A 26,557-nucleotide genomic window follows, 5' to 3' on the forward strand; every position below is an offset into this window, starting at 1 on the left:
TCTGACACATATATAGCAATTGCAAGTTGCTTTGGATAAAAGCGTCAGCTAAATGTAAATGTAATGTAATGTAAAAGTCTATATGCATGAATAAAACATTACAGCACTGACTATATAAGTGCATTAGTTGAGTGTTTATAATAAGCATAGCATCTATATTAGTTAGATTTTTAAATAGGTCTAAGCTTTACCTGTGATAGTCTTTGATGTGTCCATGCTTGAGACTCTCTGAAGAGCTGAAGCGGGACGACTGCCATTGGCTGCTCTTAGTAGATGCTCAGCTGCAGACAGAGAAAGAGAAAGAGAGAGATATAATATCATAATCAGGATTTCAATATCTGTTATCAGCTCATCTGGGAGCTAAATATGACTCCGGCGGTAACAGGAAAGAACACAATGAAAGAAAAGAAAATAATGAATGTTGCAGTCTACAAACACACAATGCTATTGCACATGAAATCAAATGCTATTACATTTATTATCAAAGAAATCAATCTATAAAAATGAAAGGAACATCATAGGGGGGAAAGACTAATGTTGACAGCCAGTGAGTCTCAAGCTGTCAAGGGTCAGACGGGGCAAACGATCACCCCCCGCAAGAAAGCCATCCTGCCAATTAAAACACTGTCATTTCCACAAAGGTGGATAAGAGTTTCCAATAAGAAGCCGAACGTAAGAACAAGCAAGACAAAAAGGCTCTATGCCCTCTCTCGCACGTTCACAAACACGCACTGTGTGGGGAGGGGGCACTGAAACCAGAGTATTTGTTCATACTTGGTGTATTTTCGCATGAGTTAACACATCTGAGGTCACCATGAGTTCAGTGTTGCTTTTGCGGGGTCATAAACTTCTGGTGTCGGGAAAACAGTCTTTTACTAAGAAACTACCTCCCAGATCCAAATCCCACTACATCCACCCCAATGCAACTTTTGGAATATCCAAGTGCTATGATTCACATAATGCGTTTTTGTTTTTGCAACGGGTTATTAAAAAAAAAAAAAACTGTGAAAAAGCAGTCATTTGTTCATTTACCAGGTCAGTGCAGTGGCACAAGAGCGCCAAACCTTTTGAAAAACACATTTGATGTGATTATTAGAAAATACTTTTTTATAATTTTCTAGACATTGCACTCACAAAGAATAATTTTGAATATATGAAATATTTAAAAGTGAGAATAAATAGAAAAATATATATAAATAAATAGAATTGATTATTTTTACATGGTATCCACAAACAAGATTTGATCAATTTCCATCACTTTTCCTAGACTGGAAATCCCAATTTTACAACTTCCTTGACTGATCAAGTTTTTAATAATAGCTTGACAGATATGAAATATTGTGAGGTTGGTCCTAGGCATAATTTATTAATTATATGTAATTATTAGATCTGTAATTATGACAATTTATTTCAAAAAGACTTGTAAAGTTACATCCAAATAAATGCAAGTTATTGCTACAAGTCTTATAGTTATACTGCTTATAAGTTTTTATAAAACATATTAGAAACAAACACAATGAATATTCATATTAACCCTTTCATCAAAAATTCTTAAAAATTTTAAAATGTAACAACAACCTGACAGGCATTTCCTTTGGCTACTAAAATGACCCGAATCATTAAATCAAATAAATGAATAAAAAATTCAACAAATCAATCAATCAAAAACTGATATAACTACAAATAACGATCCTTTGAAAGACTTAAATAGAAATGATGTGGTGTTTGTTACCTGGCATACTGATGTCTGTGTAACTGGGTCTTTTGTCTGTAAGGGAGGACAGGGGCTTCGCAGCAGCCATAGAGCCAGTGATGGACTGTCTCTGTAGGTGATTAACAAACAGTATTTAAAGCGTCTCAATATATCAGCTTACCAATTTTTTATCAACTGGTCTGATCTGAAACAAAGATAACTGACTGAATAACGACATCAGAGTCACTTCGGGTGAGTAAGGGGTTATGAAAGAAAGTCATAAAAAAAGAGAAATATCTCATATGATCTACTCTACTGCTGAGATAGATTCATATCTCCATTTCATTTAAGAGCTCCACATGTGCTTTTCTGCGAAGCTGTAATAAGACTTAGCACCTGATCCTTGTAAAAGGTCTCTTTGCCTTCATGACTTCTCCTCGACAGGTTACACATTCATGGCTGGACTGTGGTCAGCTTCCGTTAAATCCCATTGCTCTTTTCCTCTAGAATGCTACTCGATTTCTACATCAATCAAAAGTGGCTAAAGACTGCAGCTAGCCTCTCAGGAGGATATGACTTTAGGTATATTTCCTCTTTGTCTGCTGTCCTTACCTCCCCTCTCCTTACTTCAATAAACCCTGACAATCACACTCTTATATATTCTCAGTGCTGAACATTTCTAAGCGTGTCACTTTAATACACGCAGTCAATTTCAAAAAAACGTTTGCACTGAAGTGTTACACTGAGGTGAGAAATGAGGTTGGTATTGTTGGTATTCTTGTTGATAAAAAACTGTGCATGAGTTCCAATATGACCTGTAGTGCCTGAAGATCAGAATCATACTTTTAAATTTCATATCACCATAGGCCTATATTATATCACACAATTACTAATAGTCAAAAAAATGTACCTTTCTTTGTTTTCATTTACCCCTCAGTTAGCAAGCTAACATCTCAGCCTATTAGAGTAGCATAGCACTAAATTAAGAATGCTCCTTTGATAGGATAGAAAAATTTGTAACAGCAAATGAAACATTTCCCTGATTGTGTTTTCAGTTAGTCCCCAGTTAACAAGGTTACCTTAGCTTACTAGCTTAGCATAGCACAAATTTGCTAATAATGCTCATTTTGTTGAGCTAGTAAAAAAAACGTCACAAGAAAATTAAGCATTTCCACTGAACCTTTCCTATCTTCAGGTAGTCTTTGGTCAAAATGCTAACAGCTTAGATTACTAGCTTGGCATAGCAATAACTGTTTTTTGATCTAGAAAGAAAAGATCACAACAACTTAAACATTTCCGCTTCTTTGCATTCATTGTGTAAATATTTTTGGTTTGGAACTGAGGAATGAAAGACAGGATCTTGCATTAATGAAAATCAAAAATTCAGTTTCACATCCAGACAGTATAAGAAGTTATGACTGCACTAGAAATAAAACGTAAAAGGAAACCAAACCATCCCACAATGGAAATTCTGTGGTTCTCATGAATGAGCATATGTTGTGAGAAATGTCAAGAGGCCCAATGGAGGAGGAAGTGCTGCTATCTCAGAGGCTTCCGAGGTTCAAAAAGCAGGAAAAGAGTCAGAATGCTACTGTGTGACCTTCACAATGAAAATAAGTCACTCTGCAGCACTGTGGAAGTATATGTTATGTAGGGTTGGGAATCAAAAACCGATTCCAATTCCAGAATTGGATGCTCAAATTCAGGGATTGGATACTTGTTGTCAAATTAACATTTCCGCCTATCGATTCCTATGAGCTTTTTTTTTTTTTCTTAATCTGTGAGGACTGGACCTAGTGATCTGCCAGGACCTTGTTCGTTAATCTAAGCGTTCCAAAGTTTGGATTAATTTGCGATCAGAAGCCAAAAAAGCTTAGTTTAATATCTGTGATAGCTAAACATGTTGCAAGCTAGGTGTCACCACCAACATGACAAAGTACTTTAATTTAATAGAACATAAAGTTTGTGAATACGATACCAACACCAATGTGATTCTATTCCTAATTTACAATGATTCGCCTCTTTCATTCCTCAACCTTTGACATGTGCGATCAATGTTGTGATCAAGTGGTTCGTCCGTGCAGTGTACGATGATCACTGTTCGGTTCTTTAAGAATATCCCCACCGAACGGGGCGTCAGGAGAGGACACGTTGTTACAACTCGTTGTGGGTTTTTATTTACCCTGATTTATTTTTCATAAACAATTGATTAGTCCACACACATCAGCAGGTTATAAACCTGGAGAAATGGAGAGGTTACAATGTAAACAACAATATTGATAGCCACATACATAATATACCATAAAATCTGAATATAAATATATATTACATATTATAACATATACAAATATAAGTAAAATATAAATTTCAATATAGTCAGTATTTAATCTTATAAATATCATAATATACTTAGTATTTAAACTAAATGACTACACAAAGCACATGCATATTAACACAGAAATGCAACAACTTCACACACACCAAATATACAATGTCAATGTTACACATTAAACCAATAGCGTTCTCAGTCTGTTGGCTCAAAGTGAAAACAGTGAGTGTAGTTCTAAGTGGCATCGCTGAGCATAGTAATCCATTACAAAATGTAAAGTGATCAACTACATTACCCATCCAGCACTGCAAACAGGAAGTAACTCGTGTGACAGTGAAACGCTCCAATTTCAAACATTTGCCTTTTATATAGCCACGGATACTATCGAGCCGACAATATTAAACATCAGACCGCACACAAGGTTTTATCAGCGTGACCAAAGTAACAGTTTTCAATCATACAAACCGCGCACATATAACGGCAGCACAGCAGTAACGCAACAGACAACAAACTCAATGGATAAAAACAGCAGCTTACCGGTGGCGCATCTCTCCTGACGAGACAACATGCCAAAATGAATACTCGCTCCCGCTTATAGCCCGCGCTCATTCATTACTGGATTTAACACACCTGTTTGGGATTTGACTAGTCTGTGCTTCAATCAGGTAAGTGAAACCTCCCACCTATTATCCTGCGTTACATTACGAACACCCGTGACATAGTGAACGCGACACCTCCCACTTGACTGACTGATCATGTGATTTAAGGCGGTCACAGGCAAAACATTACACCACATAATACACACAATTTTTTTTTTTGTGAAGAATAGGACACCATTGTCATTGTTCAAGCACCTCCCCTGACAGATGTGTGGTGTTCTGCCAGGTTTGGTCATATGGGGTATGTACTCTTCATTCTTCGTGAATGGTGGTGCAAGTGGTGGTGAAGGCAGCATAGAAGCATACCAACCAGTGAGAGAGAAAGAGAGAGAGAGAGAGAGAGAGAGAGAGAGAGAGAGAGAGAGAGAGAGGTATCCTGAGGTAATGCCTTCAGAATTGGGGGTTTGGGTGTTTAGGCAGCGCCTGGAGAACTGGTGGCCGAAGAGACGAGGTCTAGGAGTCACTGGTCTTCCACAGGGATGAGGACTACCAGTCTCCTCACGTCTCGCCGTAGGATGACTGACGTCAGCTGCTGAGTATTCCTCTTCAGTTGCCCAACTATTAGGGAGGCAGGGGGGCCTGCACACGTCTTAACGTCCGCGTCTCTCACAAGTCCTTTTTTGTCAGGGTACACGGCCTGGATCCGTCCGAGCCGGAATTGCCCTCGCAGTGCGTTCTGATCAGCAATCCAAACAATGTCACCTATCGCTACATTTCTTTGGGTCTGGTGCCACTTTGGCCGAATGAATAAGTTAGGTCCGGCCAGTTCACTCCACTTTTTCCAGAACATATCCACACCAATCTGGATGGATCTGAGACGGCGCCAGGGATGGGTGCACAAGTCAATTCCTCCTGTATCTCCCCCTTGCCTGGTCCTCCCGAGAAGCAGAGTATTGGGGGTCAAATACTCTATAGAGTCTTCTTGTTCTTGTGCCCTGGCGTCAATCGGCCTTTCATTGGTGAGGTTAGCTGCCTGGTAGAAGAGGGTTTGGAGCTCACCCCAGGTGAGTGAGCTTGTTGTCCCTCCGAGGCTAGTGAGAGCCCTTTTTATGAGCTTAACTGCAGCTTCCGCAGACCCGTTGCGATGAGGTGCGTCAGCCGGATGAAAGTTCCATGCCCACACTGTCCCATTCTTGGCGGCTTTGTCTTCTATGGATGCTTCCCGTAAGGTAGCTAAGTACCTATGCAAGTCTTGTAGGGCAGGTTTAGCTCCAATGAAATTGGTTCCCCTATCTGACCACAATTTTCTGGGATTGCCTCTCAATGCTACAAAGCGAGAGTAAGTTTGGAGAAAGCTTTCCGATGATTGGTCGTCAACGAGGTCCACATGGACTGCCCTTGATGCCATGCAACAGAATACTATGCCCCAAACTTTTTTTCCTGTTCTTTTCTTGACAGCATCCTTGATTTCAAAGGGGCCAAAGAGGTCTAGTGTGGTATACTCAAATGGGTTAGCACGCTGTGAGCGTTCTGGCGGCAGATCACTCATCATCTGCTGGCACATCTTCCCTTTCAGTTTGCGACATGTAATACAGTTGTTTGCAACTTTCTTTACTATCCTCCGACCTTGCACAATCCATGCCTTCCTCCTGGTGCGCAGAAGCGTGGCAGCAACACCTTCATGGTTCTCGTCATGAGCTTCTCTTGACAGTAGTGTTGCGAGCCATGAACGAAATGAAATTAAAGGAACAGCTGTTCCATCTTCTTTCCAGGACTGGATTCGTCCTCCACAGAGAAGGATTCCTGTGCTCTCGTCTCTGTGGACCACCAAGCGGTTCAGTGTTGAGTCCAGGAACTGACTGCCATCTTGGGCTGCGAGGACCAGGTCTTGGAAAGCTTGCGCTCTCTCCTCAGTTGACAGGATAGAACAGTTTGCCTCCCACTTTGATGAGTCAGGTGCCTGGCATTTTCTCAGCCAGGTTTCCGCAGCCCTTCGAGTCCAGGCTATGGAACCACACAGCTTAGACAGAGAACTGAAGCGTTGAGGTTCCACAAGACGTACCAAACCAATCGCCCAGGGCCTTCTCTGTCTGCCTGCCACTGATGTTGCACCCGGGACAGCTGGTGATGTTGATCTACCGTTGACCCCATGTCTGAGGTCCGCCTTGATGTCAGGCCCGTTAAGGTCAGTTCTTTCTTTTGACTGGGCCCTGGTAATCACAGCTGAGAAGGCTTTCCGCTGAAGTTTTCCCACATCTTCAGCAGCAGAGGGTGTAATCTCACTGGCCATCTTCATAGGCCAGTCGGTCTTAGGCCATTTCAGAAACTCAGGGGCTTGCTGCCATTCTGACCCTTCATTAAGTTCCTCCGGAGTTGCACCTCTGGTAAGAATGTCAGCAATGTTTCGTCTGCCTTCAATCCACCTCCAATCTTCCACATGTCCGGCTTTCTGAATCTCACCGATTCGATTTGCGAAAAAGGTCTGGAAGCCGTAGCTGTCCTTTTGGATGGCTGCCAGGATTGTTTGGCTGTCCACAAAGTGAATCCATTGCTTGACTTTAATGTGGCAGTGCTTCTCAAAATACTTTTTTAGGCGGGTAGCGAAGACCGCGCCACAGAGTTCTGCTTTGATCACATCTCCCTTTTGGTCGAGAGGGGTGAGTTTAGCCTTGGATTCCACCAACTTCATTACCACCTTGTCTCGGATTTCCCACCGCAGGTAGAGTACGGCTCCATAGGAGGATTCGCTTCCATCTGAGAACGTGATCCCTGTCGGTGGGCCTATGGCTCCAGGAGGCGTGAGGCTTCTCTCAAACCTTACCTGGCCAAGCCTCACAAATTCTTCAAAGAGCGTTATTGCGGCTTCTCTAAGTTTTAGTGAGAGAGGGGCATCCCATGTGTCTTTAGATGGGTTGTCCTTGCCAGCTTCCTGGAATGATTCTCGTACCAACATCACTCCCTTCTGTTTGGCTGGTGAGGCAAGACCAACCGGGTCGTATAATGCGGCAATCTGGCTAAGAAGTATGCGTCGGGTAAGGGGATTTGGTGTTCCTTCCCTGACATCCTCCATACTCAGATTAAATCCTGTCCTCATTTTCCCTCTTTTCTTAGAGAAGTTGATAGAAGTCAGCAAACGGAGCTTGTCTGTCTCAGGTTCGTAACCGACCCCAAGCGCTTTGTTCTCCCCATCATGCATTTGGTTGGGCAGTACCAGGGTCGTGGGTACAGTTGTTTCAGAAGGGACTCCACTCCTCCCACTTTGGCATGACAGAACCCATGGTTTCAGGAAGAAGCCTCCCGCTCTCAAAATCTCCTCCACCCCTTTGGTGATCCTCTCCAGTGTCTTGAGGTCATCGTGTGAGGTCAGGATGTCATCCACATAGCTGTCCTCAGTCAGAGCTCGCCGTTCTTCAATCATATCAGCAAACTGAGGAAGGTTGGCTGTCTCTTTCATTGCAACTTGGGCAATACATCCTGCGGGTTTATCGCCGATATTTACTCTGACGACTGCAAACTCCTCAATGTTGTCCTCAGGGTTGTCTCTCCAGAGAAAGCGGTGGAGGTGAACTTCATCATCTTTCAGCCACACTGAGTTATACATCTTTTTTACATCACCCAGTGCTGCATGGAGTCCACTCCTGAACCTCAGAAGGACACCTCTGATGGAATTGAGTACATCAGGACCCTTGTGAAGGAGATCATTTAGACTTATGCCTCGGAACTCTTGGCTACTATTCCACACAATTCTCACAGGGGTTGAGGAGGAATGAGGGTTCGGTGCAACCAGATGGCTGATGTACCATTTAGGTCCTTCCCAGTTGTTAATTTCCTCCCTTGTGAGTTTTGCAGCAGCCCCTCTTGAAACCATTTCATGTATTTGTTCTTTGTATGCAGCCTTCCACACAGGTTCTTTCTCCAGACGTTTCTCAGTATTTCTGAAGGTCGCCTCCACTGCCTGCCGATTGTTTGGCAGTGCTGTGAGGTCTGTCTTCCAGGGATAAGCTGTGTCCCAGTGGGGAGAGTTGCTGTGTTTGTCCGCCAGCACGTATGTTAGGCATTCTTTTATCTTTTCCAGGTCCCGCTCTTCCTTAAGGGTCATTTCTTTTCCTCCAGGGGGGCACCTACCACACTTGCAGCCGCCACATTGAGGACTGCACGCAGCTCCGATACTGTCCCACCTGAACCACTCGAAGACCTCTTTGTTGGCGGTTGCTGTGCTCCGGATAAGCGCATTTCCTTCCTCTTCCCGAGGTATGATGGTCTCTTTATACGCCATCGAGGCTGATCTCATGGTTCTTGCAAGGTGAGTTTCGGAGCAGTACACGGCCATGTCAACTGTCTCAATGAGATCGGGATGGGTTCCCCCAACGGTCTTTCCTAGCGGACCATCCCAGAGAACGAGGTCTTCCACAATCCTGATTGGCTGGGGAACAAGACGACCTTCCCGATGACTGATAAGAAGGTCAATCTTTGTGGGACGGACCAGTTCGTCTCTGGGTACATTTGGGAAAAACTTCTGCAGTTGCTCGGCAGTGACTAATTGAGTCACCTCGGCAATGTTTTCCAGGCCATAGCAGAGAATCCTATGCTCTGCCACTTTTCCCTTGGATGTCTTCACCTTCAGCCGCAGAGAATATCGTTTGGTCAGGACAGTCTTCTTCATCCCCCCAACTCCATGGACTATAAGCCTGATGTTCTCACCGCACAGTCCAAGGCGATCAGCAGTTTCATTGGTGATGTAATTGGTATCAGATGCGAGGTCGATTAGGGAGCCAATAAGGCATCCCGAGTTTGTCGTCACTTCCATCAGCATCATCACCACTGGATGTTCTTGCAGTCCATCTCCAGCCTTGGCACATACAGTTGATGATATTTTGTTTGAGAATGCATTCTTGTATTTCTCTCTTTGTTCTGGAGTAAGTTCTGCCAGAAACTCCTCTTGTTTGTTGGTTAGGCCAAGTTTCTTTCCTCCAATTTTTATGGTACTCTGCTCCTCACTGCTGTTGTTCTTCCTTGGAGTCGGTGGCTTAGGACACAGAAGGTAATTGTGGTCCGACACCCCTCCTTTCCGACAGTCTACTTTTGGGCAGAGGTATCTGGGTGTGCATCCTTTACCATCCTTGGGGTGGGGCCTCAAACACTTGGAGCACAACCCTAGCTTCTTCACATGGGCCCTTTTTCTTAAAAGATCTTGCTCCCTGAAGATCTTGCACGCAAATAGCTTGCCAGCATGAGAGTCATCTTCACAGACAGTACAGCAGGGATAGTCGTCCTTCTGACCTGCTGTGGATTTAGTGAAAGCCTTCCTCCCTCTCTTATCTGGGTAGTCTGCAGCACCCTTTTCCACAGGGCCTTTGTCCACAGGGCTTGGCTCCAACTGATCCAATTCCTCAAGAATCTCCTCTTGCCTTTTCAAGAATCCTAGGAGGCAATCAAAATGATACTTTGGAGAGAACCTGTTTGCTGGGTCAGTTTTGTGCATAATCCACTCCTTCTTGAGTGAACTGGGAAGCTTGCTTTCAAGAGATTGAGCAACAACACGGTTCTTCATGGCATCCTCTTCACCAAGAATCTGGAGGTTGTACAGTGCTCTTTCAACAGCCTGGATCAATTCAATGGTTCTTCTTGGATTGTTTCCTTTGACAGGGGGAAGAGACTGGACTTCGTTGGTGATCATTAGGACTATTTTTGCTTTGTTCCCGTATTTGCTGTCCAGCAGCCTGAACATATCGTCGGCGGATCCACAGCCAGATAGGACGAGATCCTTCTTGACCTTTTCGTGGAGACTATTTAATAAGTGGAACTTTTTTATACATTCCACACCTTGTGGGTTACCCAATTCTTGTAGGTCCTCCCACTCAGTCTTCCAGCGGTAATAGTCCCTCATGTCACCAGAGAAAGTCGGTAGCCGTGCTCTTTCAAGGCTGATTTGAGGCTTGAGATTAAAGTTTCCTTTGGTCCTTTCCGGGCTGCTCTGCTGTGAGAGGGGCCGTGTGTTCATGTTCAATGCCCCCGCATACGTTTTGGGCTTCAGCTGGAGATCGGCAGACATGTCAGGGAGAGAGATGAAAGGAGCATCTCGTATCGGATCACCAACCGCGCTGCTTTCATCTTCCAGGTTTCTTTCTCTACCCTTCACTTGGTCTGCTTCGTCCTCCTCCAGTTTGTCAGACAACGCCAGGACCCTCTTCTTTAGTGTCTTGTGGCGTGTCCTGAGATCTAATGCCCTCGAACCAGGAACCAACTCCTTCCACTCTACTAGCATTTCTCTGAGTTCAATGACCTCTCTCTCAAGACCTCTATTTCTTAGCCTACGGTCCTTGACTGACTTCCGAGGGTTAACTTCCTCTTCCTCTGCCTGAGTGATGGCCGACTCAGCTGTTTTGACCTGCTTAAAAAACACCTCCTCTGCATAGCTGGCCCAAAAGGTTTCCTGGGTGGCATTCTTTACCTCGAGGAACCTGTTCTCACACTCCGCTGTCTTCTCCTCAATTTGGTTTGCAGATTCTATGACCTCCTCATCCGTTGACTCTCTCAGGGCTTCAGCATACTCATGTCCCGCATCTATGACTTTAGAAAAGTCTGTCCTGAAAATCTTCCATTCACTGAGGACTTCAGTCGGTTCCAAGAGTCCCGGTTTGGTGAGAGTATGAGCCCTTTTGGTGAATGAAGCCTGTGCTCTTGATCGCACACTTTTAAGCTTTTCCAAGTCTGCCATTGTTACTCCCTTTGTGTTGACTGGAGAGACGTCAATGCCAATGTGCACACGAGCTCCTTTATCCTTGATCAACGGGCAGTTTGATTAATGATAAACTTGGGGTCAGTCAAAGAAGTGAGAGGCCAGCTGATCCTGGGTTGATTGAGCTTCCTTAATGAAGCAGTCCGTGGCTGTTTTAGCTGCATTCAATCCAGTGCAGTAGGCCGCGGTTTATAACTGTTCGGTTCTTTAAGAATATCCCCACCGAACGGGGCGTCAGGAGAGGACACGTTGTTACAACTCGTTGTGGGTTTTTATTTACCCTGATTTATTTTTCATAAACAATTGATTAGTCCACACACATCAGCAGGTTATAAACCTGGAGAAATGGAGAGGTTACAATGTAAACAACAATATTGATAGCCACATACATAATATACCATAAAATCTGAATATAAATATATATTACATATTATAACATATACAAATATAAGTAAAATATAAATTTCAATATAGTCAGTATTTAATCTTATAAATATCATAATATACTTAGTATTTAAACTAAATGACTACACAAAGCACATGCATATTAACACAGAAATGCAACAACTTCACACACACCAAATATACAATGTCAATGTTACACATTAAACCAATAGCGTTCTCAGTCTGTTGGCTCAAAGTGAAAACAGTGAGTGTAGTTCTAAGTGGCATCGCTGAGCATAGTAATCCATTACAAAATGTAAAGTGATCAACTACATTACCCATCCAGCACTGCAAACAGGAAGTAACTCGTGTGACAGTGAAACGCTCCAATTTCAAACATTTGCCTTTTATATAGCCACGGATACTATCGAGCCGACAATATTAAACATCAGACCGCACACAAGGTTTTATCAGCGTGACCAAAGTAACAGTTTTCAATCATACAAACCGCGCACATATAACGGCAGCACAGCAGTAACGCAACAGACAACAAACTCAATGGATAAAAACAGCAGCTTACCGGTGGCGCATCTCTCCTGACGAGACAACATGCCAAAATGAATACTCGCTCCCGCTTATAGCCCGCGCTCATTCATTACTGGATTTAACACACCTGTTTGGGATTTGACTAGTCTGTGCTTCAATCAGGTAAGTGAAACCTCCCACCTATTATCCTGCGTTACATTACGAACACCCGTGACATAGTGAACGCGACAATCACATCAGTGTGATTTGAATATTTAAACCTGCATTCGTACTGCCTTTGACCTCAAGAGAGCAGCTGTCTGTGATGAATAAAACAGCTTCACAGTCTTTTAAGCCACACAGTATCATTACTTCTATGATACAAACATTTAAATCGAAGAAGTACTGTGATAAAAGTTTATAGTTCAGAAATAAACTCTCATGTGTACGGTAGCGATTAAAATAGAGAAAATCTTCAATAAGTAATAAGTTTTAATGTAGCCTGTTTGCTTTTGTTCATGGTATTCAGGTGCAACTAAATGGTTTCCAAAAAAAGAGGAAGGATAAATGTTTGATGATATTATTTTATCACATTGGAATCAAAAATGGAAATAGAAAAGAATCGTAATTGATCAAATTCAAACGATACCCAACCCTAATGCTATGTGTTATTGTGTGGGACTGAGCTACCTGTATGGGGGAGACAGCAGCAGCAGGCGGGGTCTTCATAGGGCTGGGACTGAGAGGTGTGCGAGGTAAAGGGGTGTTGCTGTTTGTGCTTGCAGCAGCTGCGACTGCAGCAGCGACGACTGCAGTAGCATTAGCTCCCGGACCTGATAACATCCAAAAAACAGATTAAATCAACCTTTTTAGACTATTAAAGATGCCCTATACACATAAAATATAAAACCAGCAAATGGTGAGGTACCCTGTGAGGCACTGTCAAAGCTTTTGATAAGGGTTTTAACTGTGGGTGACGGCTCGGAGGATGTAGAGGGGCGTCGACTCAGTCCCATGCCCTGCCTCAGCGCAGCCAGGTCCCTCTCAACAGCGTTCATGTAGTTATATACACGTCCACGCTCCTCATCTTGCCTTTGAGACAGTAGAGATTCACATAGCAGGCAGGAAACTCTATGAGAATACTTTAAGTGCACAAAGAAAACAAAAATAACATCTTTATTCAACAATTCATAATAAAATGTATCCGCGTACATACGCTGTTTACGTATGTGATGCTCTCCAAAAGGGCAGTATAAGGTGACCCAGAGGAGACGAATTGTTGAATAAAGTCATTATTTTTGTTTTCTTTGGGCACTAAAAACCATTCTCGTAGCTTTGTAAAATCGTGTTAGGATCCTTGCTGTCTATGGGTGGAGCTCTCGGAATTCATTAAAAAATATCTTCACTTGTGTTCCAAAGATGAACGAAGGTCTTACAAGTTTGGAACGACATGAAGGTGAGTAATTAATGACAGAATTTTCATTTTTAGGTGAACTATCCCTTTAATTAAAACAATGGTTCTCTCAGCACCAAAAAAACACAGTACAAGTCTCGCTTGTCACTGAGCTTTTCACAGGCTCGCAGCACAACATTATGCACTGGCTTTTAACACTTACTTGTGGTTTTTAACTTCATCTAGTTCTTTGCTCAGCTTCTCGTTCTTTTCTTGCGCTTCTTGCAGGCGGCGGCGTAGGTCACCGATCTCCTCTTGAGCCTCTGACTTGATGTCATTAGCAATGACTACAGCAGTCTGCAGATCTGCCTGGAACTGACGCCACTCTGCCGACTCTTCCTGAACATACAGAAATGCACAAGCACAGAGGTGCAGATTTAGTAAGAATAATTAAAGACATGCATTAAGACATTTAAGACCACAGGCACGTAAACATACTGAATTATCTACCACTGGGATGATTCTAGATTTTTTTTTAAAACAGGCAAACAACTTGACAACCATACGGACAAAGATCTGGACATTACCGGGTTAAGACAAATATTAATGAATAAACATAAAAAGCAGTATCGACAAAGTGATTCCTTTAATAAGAAATACATTTTTTGCTGTGGTTTTATACTAGCATTATACTTAAAATCTGAAGACATCCTTTCAAACGATGCTTATCTGTGAAAGCCGGGTCCTCAGATGACTGCATGCACGGCTGCCCCTGCCTTCACTCACCCTGAGTTTGCGGTGCAGTATCTTTATCTCTCTCTCCATGTCATGCTTCTGATCCTGAAGCTTTTTCATCGAATCTGCCAGGAAACCGGAAAGAGAGCAAGTAGGCATGTGAAATGAGGGCATACAGGGTTCCCATGGGGGAATAATAAACGAAATGCACTGTAGCAACATTGCTTACGTAATAAAAACATAATGCATTTTTAACCTCGTTCTAAACGCCACCACAAATGATAAGAGTTTACAAGTAAATAAAATGAATTATCTATCCTATGATATCTGTAGAAGTCAAGTGATGTAAAAAAAAAAAAAAAAAAAAAAAACTTATTCTATCACTGCTGCTTCATTCTAACACAATAAGTAAAGCATGTTGTTAAACTGTTGACGCCACCATGTGGTGATATGAGAAAGACATCAATTACTAGAGGCTCTCTTAGTATTGAACAAAGCATGTACCCAAACCTCCCACAACTAGATTTACATTATCGTATGCATCTTGCACAAAAGACTGCCTGACCGTAAGGCAGCTTCCTGGAGGCAGGAAGCACAGGTTTTTTAATCACTCCGCAGGGAAACAAAATCATCTTTAAAAGCTAGAAGTATATCAGCATGTAAAAACTAAATAATTTGGTTGATTGCTTTATGTGTGATTTAGACATTCTCTTTATTCTGGAGATGTACATTCCTGCAAAGTTTAGCTCCAACCAAATTAAATACAATTTAATCTTCAGAAACACTTATTAATTAGAAACGTGTATTACTGAACTCCACAGGAAGGCAGATCTTCAGAAACAGGATTGGGCATCCCTGGATTAAAAGGTGAAAGTGTTGAGGTTAGGGTTATTTTTGTTTTCTTTGCACACAAAAACTATTCTCGTAGCTTCATAAAATTAGGGTTGAACCACTGATGTCACATGGACTGCTTTAATGATGTCTTTCCTACTTTTCTGGGCTTTGAAAATTTCAATTGTTGTTGCTGTATGTGCAGGGTCAAAGAGCTCTCGGATTTCATCAAAAGAAATATTTTAACTTGTGTTCTGAAGATGAACAGCGCTCTTACAGGTTTGGAATTATATGAGGGTGAGTAATCAATGCCAGAATTTTCATTTTTGGGTGATTTATCCCTATAAGTGTGTCATCACAAAAAGCATGAAAAATGTGTGCAATTGTGGAAAATCTAAATCAGGATGCACAAACTCACTCTCTAGGTCGCTGATGATGAGGTTATCGTGAAGTTTGACGGCTCGGTGCTGCTCCACTTCATCTTCCAGCTCAAAGATGGTCTCCTTCATGTCTCCGATCTCCGTCTCTTTCTCCTGCAGGTCCTCACGTTGCTTTTCTAGAGCCCTCTTTTGCTCAGCTAATTCTTTCTGCACCTCGTTCTGGAAGTCCCTGTACTCGGCATCCAGCTGTACCACAAAAACAGGAAACAAGGAGTTGTCAAACAGGCTCCTAAAGCTACTTAAAGCAACTGAACCAGTGCTTAAGCTCACCTTGTTGAGGGTGTCCTGCAGACATGCCACCTCATTGCGAGCATGGCCCAAATCATCCTGGAGTTTGGTGGCTTTGGTTTCAGCTTCTTCCTTGTCTAGCCTAACCCCCTCCAGGAGCTGGTGGATGTCACTCTTATCCCCGGCATTGTGGATGGAGTAAAGCTCAGCAACCTTTTGCCTCTCCTGCTCAAGTGACGCGCGACAGCGGCTCAGCTCAGCCTGGTCATTATTGACCGCAGCTTTACAGTCCTCCAGAACTGCCGCCATGCCTGCCCGCTCTTGCCTTTCCACGTCTAGAAGTCGCTCCATGTGATGGTTGCGCTCTTTCAGTGCTGCGATCACATTCTGAGCCTCGGCATTATCCTGCTCAGCCATCTTTAGAGTATTGCTCAAATGTTGCTGCACACCTAACAGCTGCTCACGCTCAAAGCGAGCATTTTCCGCAAGATCCACATAGCGTTGCTCCAGCTCCAGGTATCGGCCACTCTTGATGTCTTCGTCCACCGAGTAGGCCACACCGTGCTCATCCAGAAGTGAGCGGAAGTACTCGATCTGACGGCCACAGTGCTCCAGTTTGTCACTCTGTTGGCAGAGGGAGTCCATAAGCAGGACCTTTTCCTCTCCCAGGCGTTCATTTTCACCATTGAGCTCCTGCGTGATCTGTTGCAGGTCAGCCAGTTCCTGTAGAGTCGCTTGGAGCTCCTCAGCAGTGCTGTGTTGGTTTTCCTCCATCTGGTGGATGCGCTCTGTAAGGCACGCCACTGACACCTCGCTGGTGTTTCCACTGCTCCCCTTACGAGAGGAATTTCGACCTGTCGGAGCGCCACCTTCAGACTCAGAGGATGACGAGGAGCCGCAGCCTGAGGGAGCGTCCAAAGCATCGTCGCTGGAGGTCACCGCTTGGTAGACCTCACTGGACTCGCTGTCCAGGTTGTCCGTTGAGCCACTTCGCTGGCCTCCCGTAAGGAGGTCCTCCATAGAGCCTGGTGCTGATCCCTCCACAGAGGAGGCCGCAGTAGCACAGTCTTCATGACCTCCACCACCTCCAGAGGAGGAAAGTTCAGGACTGGTGGAGGGAAAGCCAAAGGTTTTCTCAGCCCCATCCAGCCTTTGCTCCAGGGAAAAGCCAAGAGCATTGAGGCGGTCCTTTAGCATGCGGTTTTCATTCTTAAGCAGGTTGAGCTCTCCACGGATGGCCTGGTTCTGCTCCTGCAGGAGCAGCAATGTTGACTCCACATCTGCAGCTGTGATCACTGCAGTCGCCTCCTTCTCTGGTGGCCTCTCATCCTCCTCATCTTCCTAGAAGCAACATAAGAGCATGGTGAGGGCTTTTACTCTCAAGTAGTAGTTTTCATCTAAGCTATCAGTTATGCCACATTACAGATTCACCAACACTATTCACTGGTGCTTGTATCACAACATAAATACTTCAACTGACCAAATTATGCTGTTTTTGTAAACACCATAGAGATATAATTTCTTCGAGCCACTATGCAGCCCATTTCTACCCCAGAGTAACAAAACAATTAACAAAATAAAAGGTAACTATGGCTTTACATTTCATAGTTTGACTTTCTATCTCACAGTGGGACTTGCATTCTTTATTTTAAACTTTAGTGAACAATTACCTTCATTTTTTTTGCTCTGAGGAGGAAACTGGATTCCCTAAGTAACCATATCTATGAAATTGCTAAAGGAAACAAAGCATGCATTGGATTACCGAAAACAACATTTTTTACTGTGAATGTGCAATGTGTTTTGGTAGTTTATGTAGATAAATAACTATTTGTTTCAATTACAGTAGAACTGAATACAGGCTTAATTAGTGATTTGTTTTGCTGCTGAACATTATGTCACTGAACATTATGAAAAAAATAATTATATTTTACTTTGGATATGAGACTTCAGTCTGAATTTAATGTGTGTGTAATTAAATGTTTTTTTGTCTTGCTTTGTTCATTTGTTCATTCATAGTCCAAAAACAGAAGTAGGATATATCGAAATGATCAAGCAGCAATATTATAATGTGAAGTTGATCTAACCTCAGGCAGTCCCAGCTGAACCCTCATGTCCCTCAGCTCACCCCGTAGCTGCAGGATTTCCACGTCTTTGCTCTTGGCCAGACCTAACAGATTTTTGACTTTGGCCTCCAGGGCCACTTTATCACTTAGCTGTCCGTCAGACTTTGATTTGCTCATGCGGCTCTGTGAGTCTGAGGTTTGGGCCAGTCCACGTGAATGCCTGGGCTGGGCTCGATCAGAAGCACCAGCAGATGACTGCTTCTTACTGTTGGAGTTTCTGGAGTTTCGCAAAAGATCTCGTGAGGAGTTTGACTCCTTGGAGGCGGTGGATGATGTCCGTTTGCCAGATGTGCCTTGTGAAGAAATAATGTCAAATATGAGAACAAATAAACAAAACAGTAGTCAAAACAATGCCTAAATATTTATTTGGTTATTGGTTAAATTAAACAAAACATTTAAATACCGGAGGTGGTCTTGGTCTTTGTGTCAGGGTTGTTAGTGTTTGTTCCGCAGGATGTTGAGTTAGAAGAGGTTGATTTCTTGCCCTTGGCAACACTGCTGTTTGTCCCTGCACTGCTCCCAGCCATAGCAGCTAGAAGGTCATCATTGCTTTTGACCTGCCGATCAAAGATTAATAAATCAACAATAACAGTGACTTAAATATTAGTTTAAGTTGTTAATCTGTGCAAGAGGGTGATGTTACCTTGGAGAGCGGAGCTGTGGTAGGGCTCTTAACTGCGCTTTTGCCAGCAGAGGTTCCAGCTGTCACTGCGTCACCTTTACCTCCTCCACTTGCTGCCTTATTCCCCACTGCCCTGCCTGCCTTCTTCATACTGCGCTCGCTCCGGGTGATGCATCTACCCCTCAGTCTGTGCAGAGATAAAAAGAAATAAAAAAGAATAATACAATACACATTTACATTATAATTTAGAGATAAGTAAATGAACAAAATGCCAAAAATTAGTAACCATACTGAGAATAAAAAAATAGAGAGAGAGAGAGATAGAAGGAATAAAAGGTGCAAATTTCCTGAAAATATTTTTGCATATGAATAAGATGCAGTGAAGCAGTGGTTTCAAAATATTACTAACATTTGAAATACTTACGTCAGCCAAATCAAAATTTTGCCAGAAATAACCAACATTTAAAAAAGGCAAAACAAGATCTTTTTGCGTGAACGATCAGTTCTTCTGATCCGATTTGAAATTATATTACCCTAGGAAATTTAATTAGGTATTAAATTCAAAACTTGCTGTTTTTACAAATATTTTACATTGAAAAATGTTAAAAACATTTAATGCTAGCAAGTCTACTACAACAAAAAAAAAACTATATATAAAAAAAAGTCAGAAATATTATTATAACAATTTTTTTAATTGTTAAAACATAATTTAAATAAATTACATATATCAAAGCTTTTTAAAAATTGCATAAATGTTTTTCAATACATATGACAAACATTAATACACATTAAATTATTACTTTGCATCTGGCACATTTTAAACTAGATATTTATAAAATGTATAAATATTAAATTAAATGTATAAAATAAGATCATAATGTCTACATGATCTGTAAATCATAGATTCTATAATGATTATTATTATTATCTTATTATTATTATTCTTGCAAAGTGAGGATAAAAGACTGTTGAAAGTTTTCAGAAGGAAATGGAGTCTATGCCTGTTCACTTCCACCAGGGGGCAGAAGGCACTAAAATAACAGCTGAACGGCACATGCTCCGTTGGGCTGGAGGCTGAAAGCAAAGCTCATCCCCGAGTGTCCATACTATCCCACCCTATCTGCCCTAAATAGGATTGAAAATTACTACTATCACATAGAATTTAGGATGGATAGTATGCACATTGGGATGCAGGCCATGTCTTTCCTAAAGCTAGTTTATCAGAAACAGCATGCTGGCAAAACTAACATGATGCAGACTGTTGCTGAAGCTCTGATTGGCTGTAATGACAAGGATCTGGCTCACATGTGCTCCTAGTGGATTAAAGGGCCAGTGAACTAGGCGTAGAAGCACAGCTTGTCATCAGCTGGGCTTGAGGCTTCACCATGAGTTCACAGAAGAGCCTGCCGTCTGTCTGCTGGGGTGTTACTCTCTACTGTATATGCTGCTGATAAACCATGCCTTAAAAGGCAGCAAAATCTTGGATGTGTTCAAGACGGTATCTACATAATACCAGAGCTGATCTGCACAACAGGAAACCATTCTGCTTATTTTACCACTTTATTTTTATAGGCAAATTCCAAATGGAGTGAAAGCATGATCTCAGACTCATATGGTTCAAAGAAACAGATTGCAAGTAATGAGAGGGCAACAAGGTAGGCTAATCATTCTGGGCATTGCACACTAATAGTGTCTGGAGATCAGAGCTATTAGATTCTATCATAGAAAGAACATCTGAAGAGCATTAATGGAGCCTCATTATATCACTATTCAGCTTCAAAGCAAACCACACCACAAACAAACCAACAAAGGATCATTTATTAACCCTCATGCACTTGAAAAAACATTTCAAATAATTTTGAGTGATTTTTTTCAAAGAATCAGTTGATTTGACTCAAGTTTAACTCACTCATCAATGATTCAGTCAAAGGATTTAAAAGGGTGTGCATTATTTTTCAAAATTTAAATGGCCCAGAGTCAATTATTTAGCTTATACTACAGTCACCACACATCAAGACATCGATCAGGTGATATATTTCAAGGCATTTGTCTAGTGTTTGTATTTAAAATGCTCGTGTGTTGGATTATTTTATTTCGCATCTCATCCAATGCTTCCGTTGTTAATTCGCTGTGCGGTTCCCTTTAAATAATTGCACACCTTAGAACGTTCTTTAGCCAATGAGATTCAAGAATTTAAAAGCCCAACGTATAACATAGTATAATATTATCCCGCTTTTAATATAAGCAAGTAGGGATGTAATGATTAACTGCCAGCCAGTTGAAAATCAATTTTCAACTATGTGACGATTTAAATTGGATGAGATACTAAACAAATCGCTATTCATTTAGGAGGAGGAGTTAATATGAATGCATGTCTGAGGGGAACTTACTGCCTTTAGAAGAGTTAAGATGGTATCTTTTCTTTTCATCTTGCCTCTCATATTAAAGTTCATAAGTGCAGTGCTGTTTTGTTTACTGCAAAAAACAAAGGAAATGCTTTAGGTGCCACCTGCTGGCAGAGAGTGAATCCGAGTCTCGTTTAGCTCGTCCACAGTTTCATACAGATATTTTTATGTATAGTTTCACAAAGCTAAAGTCAAACAATTCTGTTTTTGCTTCAAAATTTTGAAATTGTACAATCTAATTTAGATTTTAAAAAATTGTCAAGTTGCATTTATGCAGCATCTTTGGATCATGATTAAAATGCAGTGGTATAATTTAGAATTTATCTTAAATCTAATTTTGTTTAAAAAAATACAATAAAATTGTGAATCGAAATGAATCGTGAAATCAAAATCGTGAATCGAATCATGAGTTGAGTGAATCGTTACATCCCTATAAACAAGACTTTAGAAAGGCTGCAACTATAAATGTAGCCTAAAGGAATGACATAGTTCAGTGAATTAGTAATGATGACTTCGATTTCAATTTATCACACAAACTTTCATAATGGCTTCAGAATACACTGAATAAGCATCATAAAAGTACACTATATTCCATCCTCTGTGAAGCCTGAAAGCTGAAGTTCCCATTCACTGTAAGTGCATGAAAAGAGCAGCCAACAGTCTTCAAAATAACTTATGTGTTCTGCAGAGGACAGAAAGCCACACAGATTTAGAACAACATGAGGATGACTAAATGACGACAGAACTTTAAGAAAATCATATTCAAATTCCCCAAAATATTTGTCATTTTGAGAGAAAACTGAAAAAGTGAAAATTGGTTTTGTTCTTCAAAATAGGGCTCCAGTATTTTCCAATATGTTTTGGAAAGCTATCGTGAATCACATCTTCGATTTTCCTACTCAGTCCTCTGCACTTGTTTTTGGACGGTGCAGATCTTTCCAGATCATTCATTTAATGGATCCCCATTGTCCTCTGGAGCCTGATCATAGCGATGCAAAGAGCCTGTTCCTCCTGTCTCTCAATGGAAGAGAAAATAAGGCCTAATATCTTACAGCTGTTGCGAGGTAGGGGGTGGGGGTATGTGGGAGAACGTTTGCTCATTTCCAATTTACAGACCCCCCAATGAAAAGAGACTTCAGCACACATTCCCTTAAAGGGAGAGGTTCAGAGCACGACTCCAGGATTGATTTTTCCTTTCAAAGATATGCTGCGTCAGTCTTCCAGATATATATATGCATACATTTAATAACAATGAAGCCCAATATTATAACAAATATTATACATAGATTTACGAACTGCATACTATGTGCATAAAAAACTTTATATGAGGTTTAGTCTAGATGTACATCCAAAGCAAGCTGAGATGACATACAAGACAATTAACAGACAATTATCTATTCATCTGGCAAACTCCTTACACTAATATCACATGTAACAAGTCACACTCTTAAAATGACAACAAGACTATAGAATGGCAGAATCCCACCCAATCTTCAGGCACTTAAGACTTAAGACTCACTTCCTTTAACAATAACTGGATTAATTGTGCCTGAGGAAAATATTGTGTTGGCTTGTTGGTGCATTTTTTTTGTATTAATTCATCCTTTTTATCCTAACAGTTAACTTATACATGAAATACATGATTGCCATCAGTTGAAAATGGCGGTATCACATGTAAAGCTAAAGCACAGGACTTGACAATAAGGGCTGCCAGATGGAACGTGCAATTTGCATCACATTGCATTTCTTTACATGTGTTCTTGCGCTTGAACGGACGCGATGTAAAAAATAAAAATAAAAAAACGGTTTTGGTAAAAAGTAGTCTATGTCATGTCTTTAAGTCAACTTAACCAGTTGAGAAAGAAATTGGATTTGTATAATTATATTTGGGCCAAAAAAAAAACACACCCACTGCTCTTGACTGAATAACTTTCGTAGCTTTAAAAAGGATTAATCTATATTTAATTTATACCATGAAGAACATGCAATGTAATTTTACATATGATTATTCATTTATGCACTTGAACACATACAAACCTAAAAACCTAAAGCACTGTTTAAAGAGTAACTAAACCCTTAACCAACTTTTTTTAGTTATTGATCTATAAGAATGGGGCTTTATTAGTGCTGTTCATTGATTCAAGTAACTTTTTTGACATTTGAGTATAAAGTGTTTTAATTCTACAATATATGGTGTAAAAACGTGTGAGTGCTCCCCTCTTCAGGTTGAACGGTGGCTACTGCAGTTGATTTTTTCCTATTGGATGTTGCGGTGGCAAGTGACGTAAGCGGTGGCAGGTGACGTAAGCGGTTTCCAGCTCACCACGCCCCTTGGTACGAGCTACCACGCCCTTGGCAGTATAAAACCATCAAAATCACTGTAGTGAGTCAGGAGCTGGAATTGCTATTGGTAACGACCAGTATAGACTAATATAGCATCTATTTAGCATAGCAATTATATAGTTATTTAGATCTTCAAGTTAGCGTAGATTTATCTGTATTTAGTACAGTGGTCAGGATGGTACGGAGGTGTGTTGCTGGTTGCTACAGCACTGCTGGACTGCATAGTTTTCCAGCAGACTTTAAAATTAGGAGCCAGTGGTTGCATGCATTTGGCCTGGAAGACCGCAAGTTCGGGTGTGCAAACTGCGTTTTACAAGGGATTGCTTCTCCAACGCAATGGAGGTGGAAATGGGCTTCTCCACACAGCTCGTGCTGAAAAGCGACACGGTGCGTGAGGTAAGACCGCAGTTTGAGCCAGCGGCTCGAATTGATATGAACAGACACCTCGACACCCTCCACTTCAGGTAAAAGAGGGGGAGAAAAAAGTCCTCTACTTCAAATGATCGCTCTGTTGCAAAGCTACTTGCGTCATTACAGTCACTCTCCATTTTAGCGTCTCTGACAGCAGCTGTCAATCAATCCTTCACTGCGAGTCTCAGGATCACGCCGCACTCGCTCAGCCCCGCCCTAGGTTCGTCCCCTCTATCTCCGCTGTGATCTGCCCACTTTTCAGCATTTTTCAAATATTGTCAGTGGGTGGAGTCAGGCTCTAAACAGGGGTTTAGTTACACTTTAATTTATCTTTGTTCTGTTTATTTGTGCTATTGCTTGTAAATTGTTAATTTGTTCTTGCTTATCACCGTTTTTTTTTTTTGATAGACTAGTAGTAGTAGTAGTTTGCTGTGGTATCTTTGTGGTGGTAATTTTACTTGTATTAAAATTTTTGGGGTGATGTCAGCTTATTTATTAGAATACAATTTAACATGGGTCAAAAACAATGATAAAAACTTTTTTTTGCAGCAAAGCCAGTGAAAAGTTGCAAATCACATTTTCCCATACTGTGTGTGATTTCTGAGTAAAACGGCTTCTCAAACGAGAAAAAAAAAGTAGTATGGGAATGCACTAATAAATCAATTTATCAAATCAATATATTAATTTTGATATCATGGTGACTTATAATAATCACGAAATGATATAAACTTGCTAATTGGTTGGTCAAATAGTTGACCATTCTGACTAGAATACATGAAAGCTACCTCCAGCTGAATGTGAGTTCTATGAGTACTGTTCAAAACTTTGGGATCATTAAAAAAAAAAAAAAAATTTTTTTTAAAGAAGTCTCTTATGAAGAATAAAAGATACACTGTGTCTTCCAAACTTGGCCTCAATCTGACCCCGCTATAGAGTGAGCCTTAAGAGGTGCTGACAGAGACTCAACACTAACACTACCAGTCAAGCCCTCAAATATGAGTCACAGCAGTGACGTATATCACATACTGTGTATCACATACTGATAGTGAAATACATCTATAACCAGGTAGGCCAAGGCTTCAAGGCCAGAATGAAATAAAAAGAAGCATATGTGTGGCTGGAGTTTTTTTTCCAACGCTCTCCTTACTTCCTGACTGTGGCATCGTTTGCTGTCAGGAGCATGCAGGATGAGGTCAGATTATGAGGTGTGTGCTGCATGTGTAATGCTCACACATGATTTATTACTAAAGTGAGGTCATCATAACACTGTGGACCCTGCCTATTAAAAAGACACATGTGACATGAACTTAGGCTCCTGGCTAGAGGTCGACCGATATATCGGTCGGCCGATATATCGGGCCGATATTTGTCATTTTTTAATATATCGGCATCGGCCGATATCCGTGTTTAGTAGCGCCGATTTAAAGTCAGGCACGTCGGCGGGCAGCCCCGTGTTATTGGTGCGGTGGAAAGTGCTGCTGCTGCCACTGCATGTGAAGCACCCCAAGCCAAAAGTTTTGGAAGATTCAACAACAGTCCTGGGAGATAAAGGTAGTCAGAGAATTTCACTCTGTAAATGGGGTGGAGAAGTTGACAGCTCTAACTAACACTGCAGCGTGACGTTACCAAAGTAAACTGTCTCTGATGTTACTGCGCCTCGCTCACAGACAGCAGCGTGCTCGGAGAGACAGCTGTGCTGGAGCTGCCCAGAACGGTGAATGACTTTGTTCGGAGGCATGGTTTGATGCAGACAATAACCAGTTTTCCATCCAACTCATTTGTATTTAGGGATGTCAATATTCGATAATTTCCATGATAGATCGTCGTTTAAATTAATGATCAATTAATTACTTTAATGCTGCAAAATGCGTCTGCAGCGGTATTATTATTATGTGCAAAAGCCACTTGGAAAAAAAAGCTTTCTCACCCGAATTAAAGGGGTTTTAGTCTGAATAAAATGCTAGTAGCAGGACTGTAAAATGAATAGATGTGATTATGATCATTTGATAAAATGAAGAGAGCGCGCCATACGTTGGAGATCATTTTACTTTGTTGACTGTTTCTCATCGAGGAGACCGCTGAATGTGCCTCTTTAAATGGTTTTGTGGTGCTCGTTGTTGTATTTTAAAACGCATCTGCAATGTTTTCAAATGACACTATAGTGGTGGTGCAACGGATCATCATTGATCCGTGATCCGTTCAGATCAATATCTTCGGTTCGGCACACACGTGACCCGCGGATTGAGTTATGAAAAAAAAAAAGTTGCGCATGTTCAGTCCACACTCAGTGGTCATGGCGAGCGGAGGAACGGAGGCGCTTGAACGGCCCGCGCATTTTGTATTCCCTGTCAGATATAATGATGAGGAAAGAGGTTAGAGTGAAAAGATTGTGCCAGATCTTTATGAACAGGAGAAGAAAAAAGTTGTGGATGAACTATCCCGAGCATCCTCTGTTGCGCTCACGACAGACGGGTGGACGTCCAGGGGGACAGAGAGCTCTGTGACGATAACTGCTCACTTCATCACAGCACACTAGAAGATGAGAAGTCGGGCTATTATGTTAAAAAGAAGATATTATGTGCACGTTAAGTTGATTTCATATATTTTAATTTAATAATTTAATGTTAATAAAAAAAGACAAAACGTATGTTTATTTGTCTTGGCCTTTTCTTTTCTTTTTTCTGATCCGAGAAATTATCCGATCCATACGAGGATCCATACATACGGGTTTGACTAGATGTATTTGGAGGTTATTGC

The 26,557-nt window shown here is 41.5% G+C and overlaps 1 protein-coding gene across 1 annotated transcript in view; it reads right to left on the reverse strand.

Annotated features, from left to right (window-relative positions):
- LOC132097644 (cytospin-A) overlaps window positions 1-26,557 on the reverse strand; it is a 44,287-nt gene that overhangs the window by 10,470 nt on the left and 7,260 nt on the right. Inside the window, exons 2-12 of the mRNA XM_059503498.1 lie at window positions 18,663-18,828; window positions 18,423-18,576; window positions 17,981-18,312; window positions 15,939-17,237; window positions 15,647-15,854; window positions 14,449-14,522; window positions 13,886-14,061; window positions 13,198-13,361; window positions 12,960-13,102; window positions 1,733-1,823; window positions 192-281 (exon numbers count right to left, since the gene is read on the reverse strand). Coding sequence (XP_059359481.1) covers window positions 192-281; window positions 1,733-1,823; window positions 12,960-13,102; window positions 13,198-13,361; window positions 13,886-14,061; window positions 14,449-14,522; window positions 15,647-15,854; window positions 15,939-17,237; window positions 17,981-18,312; window positions 18,423-18,576; window positions 18,663-18,791 — 2,860 coding nt within the window. The 5' untranslated portion in view covers window positions 18,792-18,828. The remainder of the gene's footprint in view (window positions 1-191; window positions 282-1,732; window positions 1,824-12,959; window positions 13,103-13,197; window positions 13,362-13,885; window positions 14,062-14,448; window positions 14,523-15,646; window positions 15,855-15,938; window positions 17,238-17,980; window positions 18,313-18,422; window positions 18,577-18,662; window positions 18,829-26,557) is intronic.

Source organism: Carassius carassius, chromosome 21, assembly GCF_963082965.1.
Source record: "Carassius carassius chromosome 21, fCarCar2.1, whole genome shotgun sequence".
NCBI lineage: Eukaryota > Metazoa > Chordata > Actinopteri > Cypriniformes > Cyprinidae > Carassius > Carassius carassius.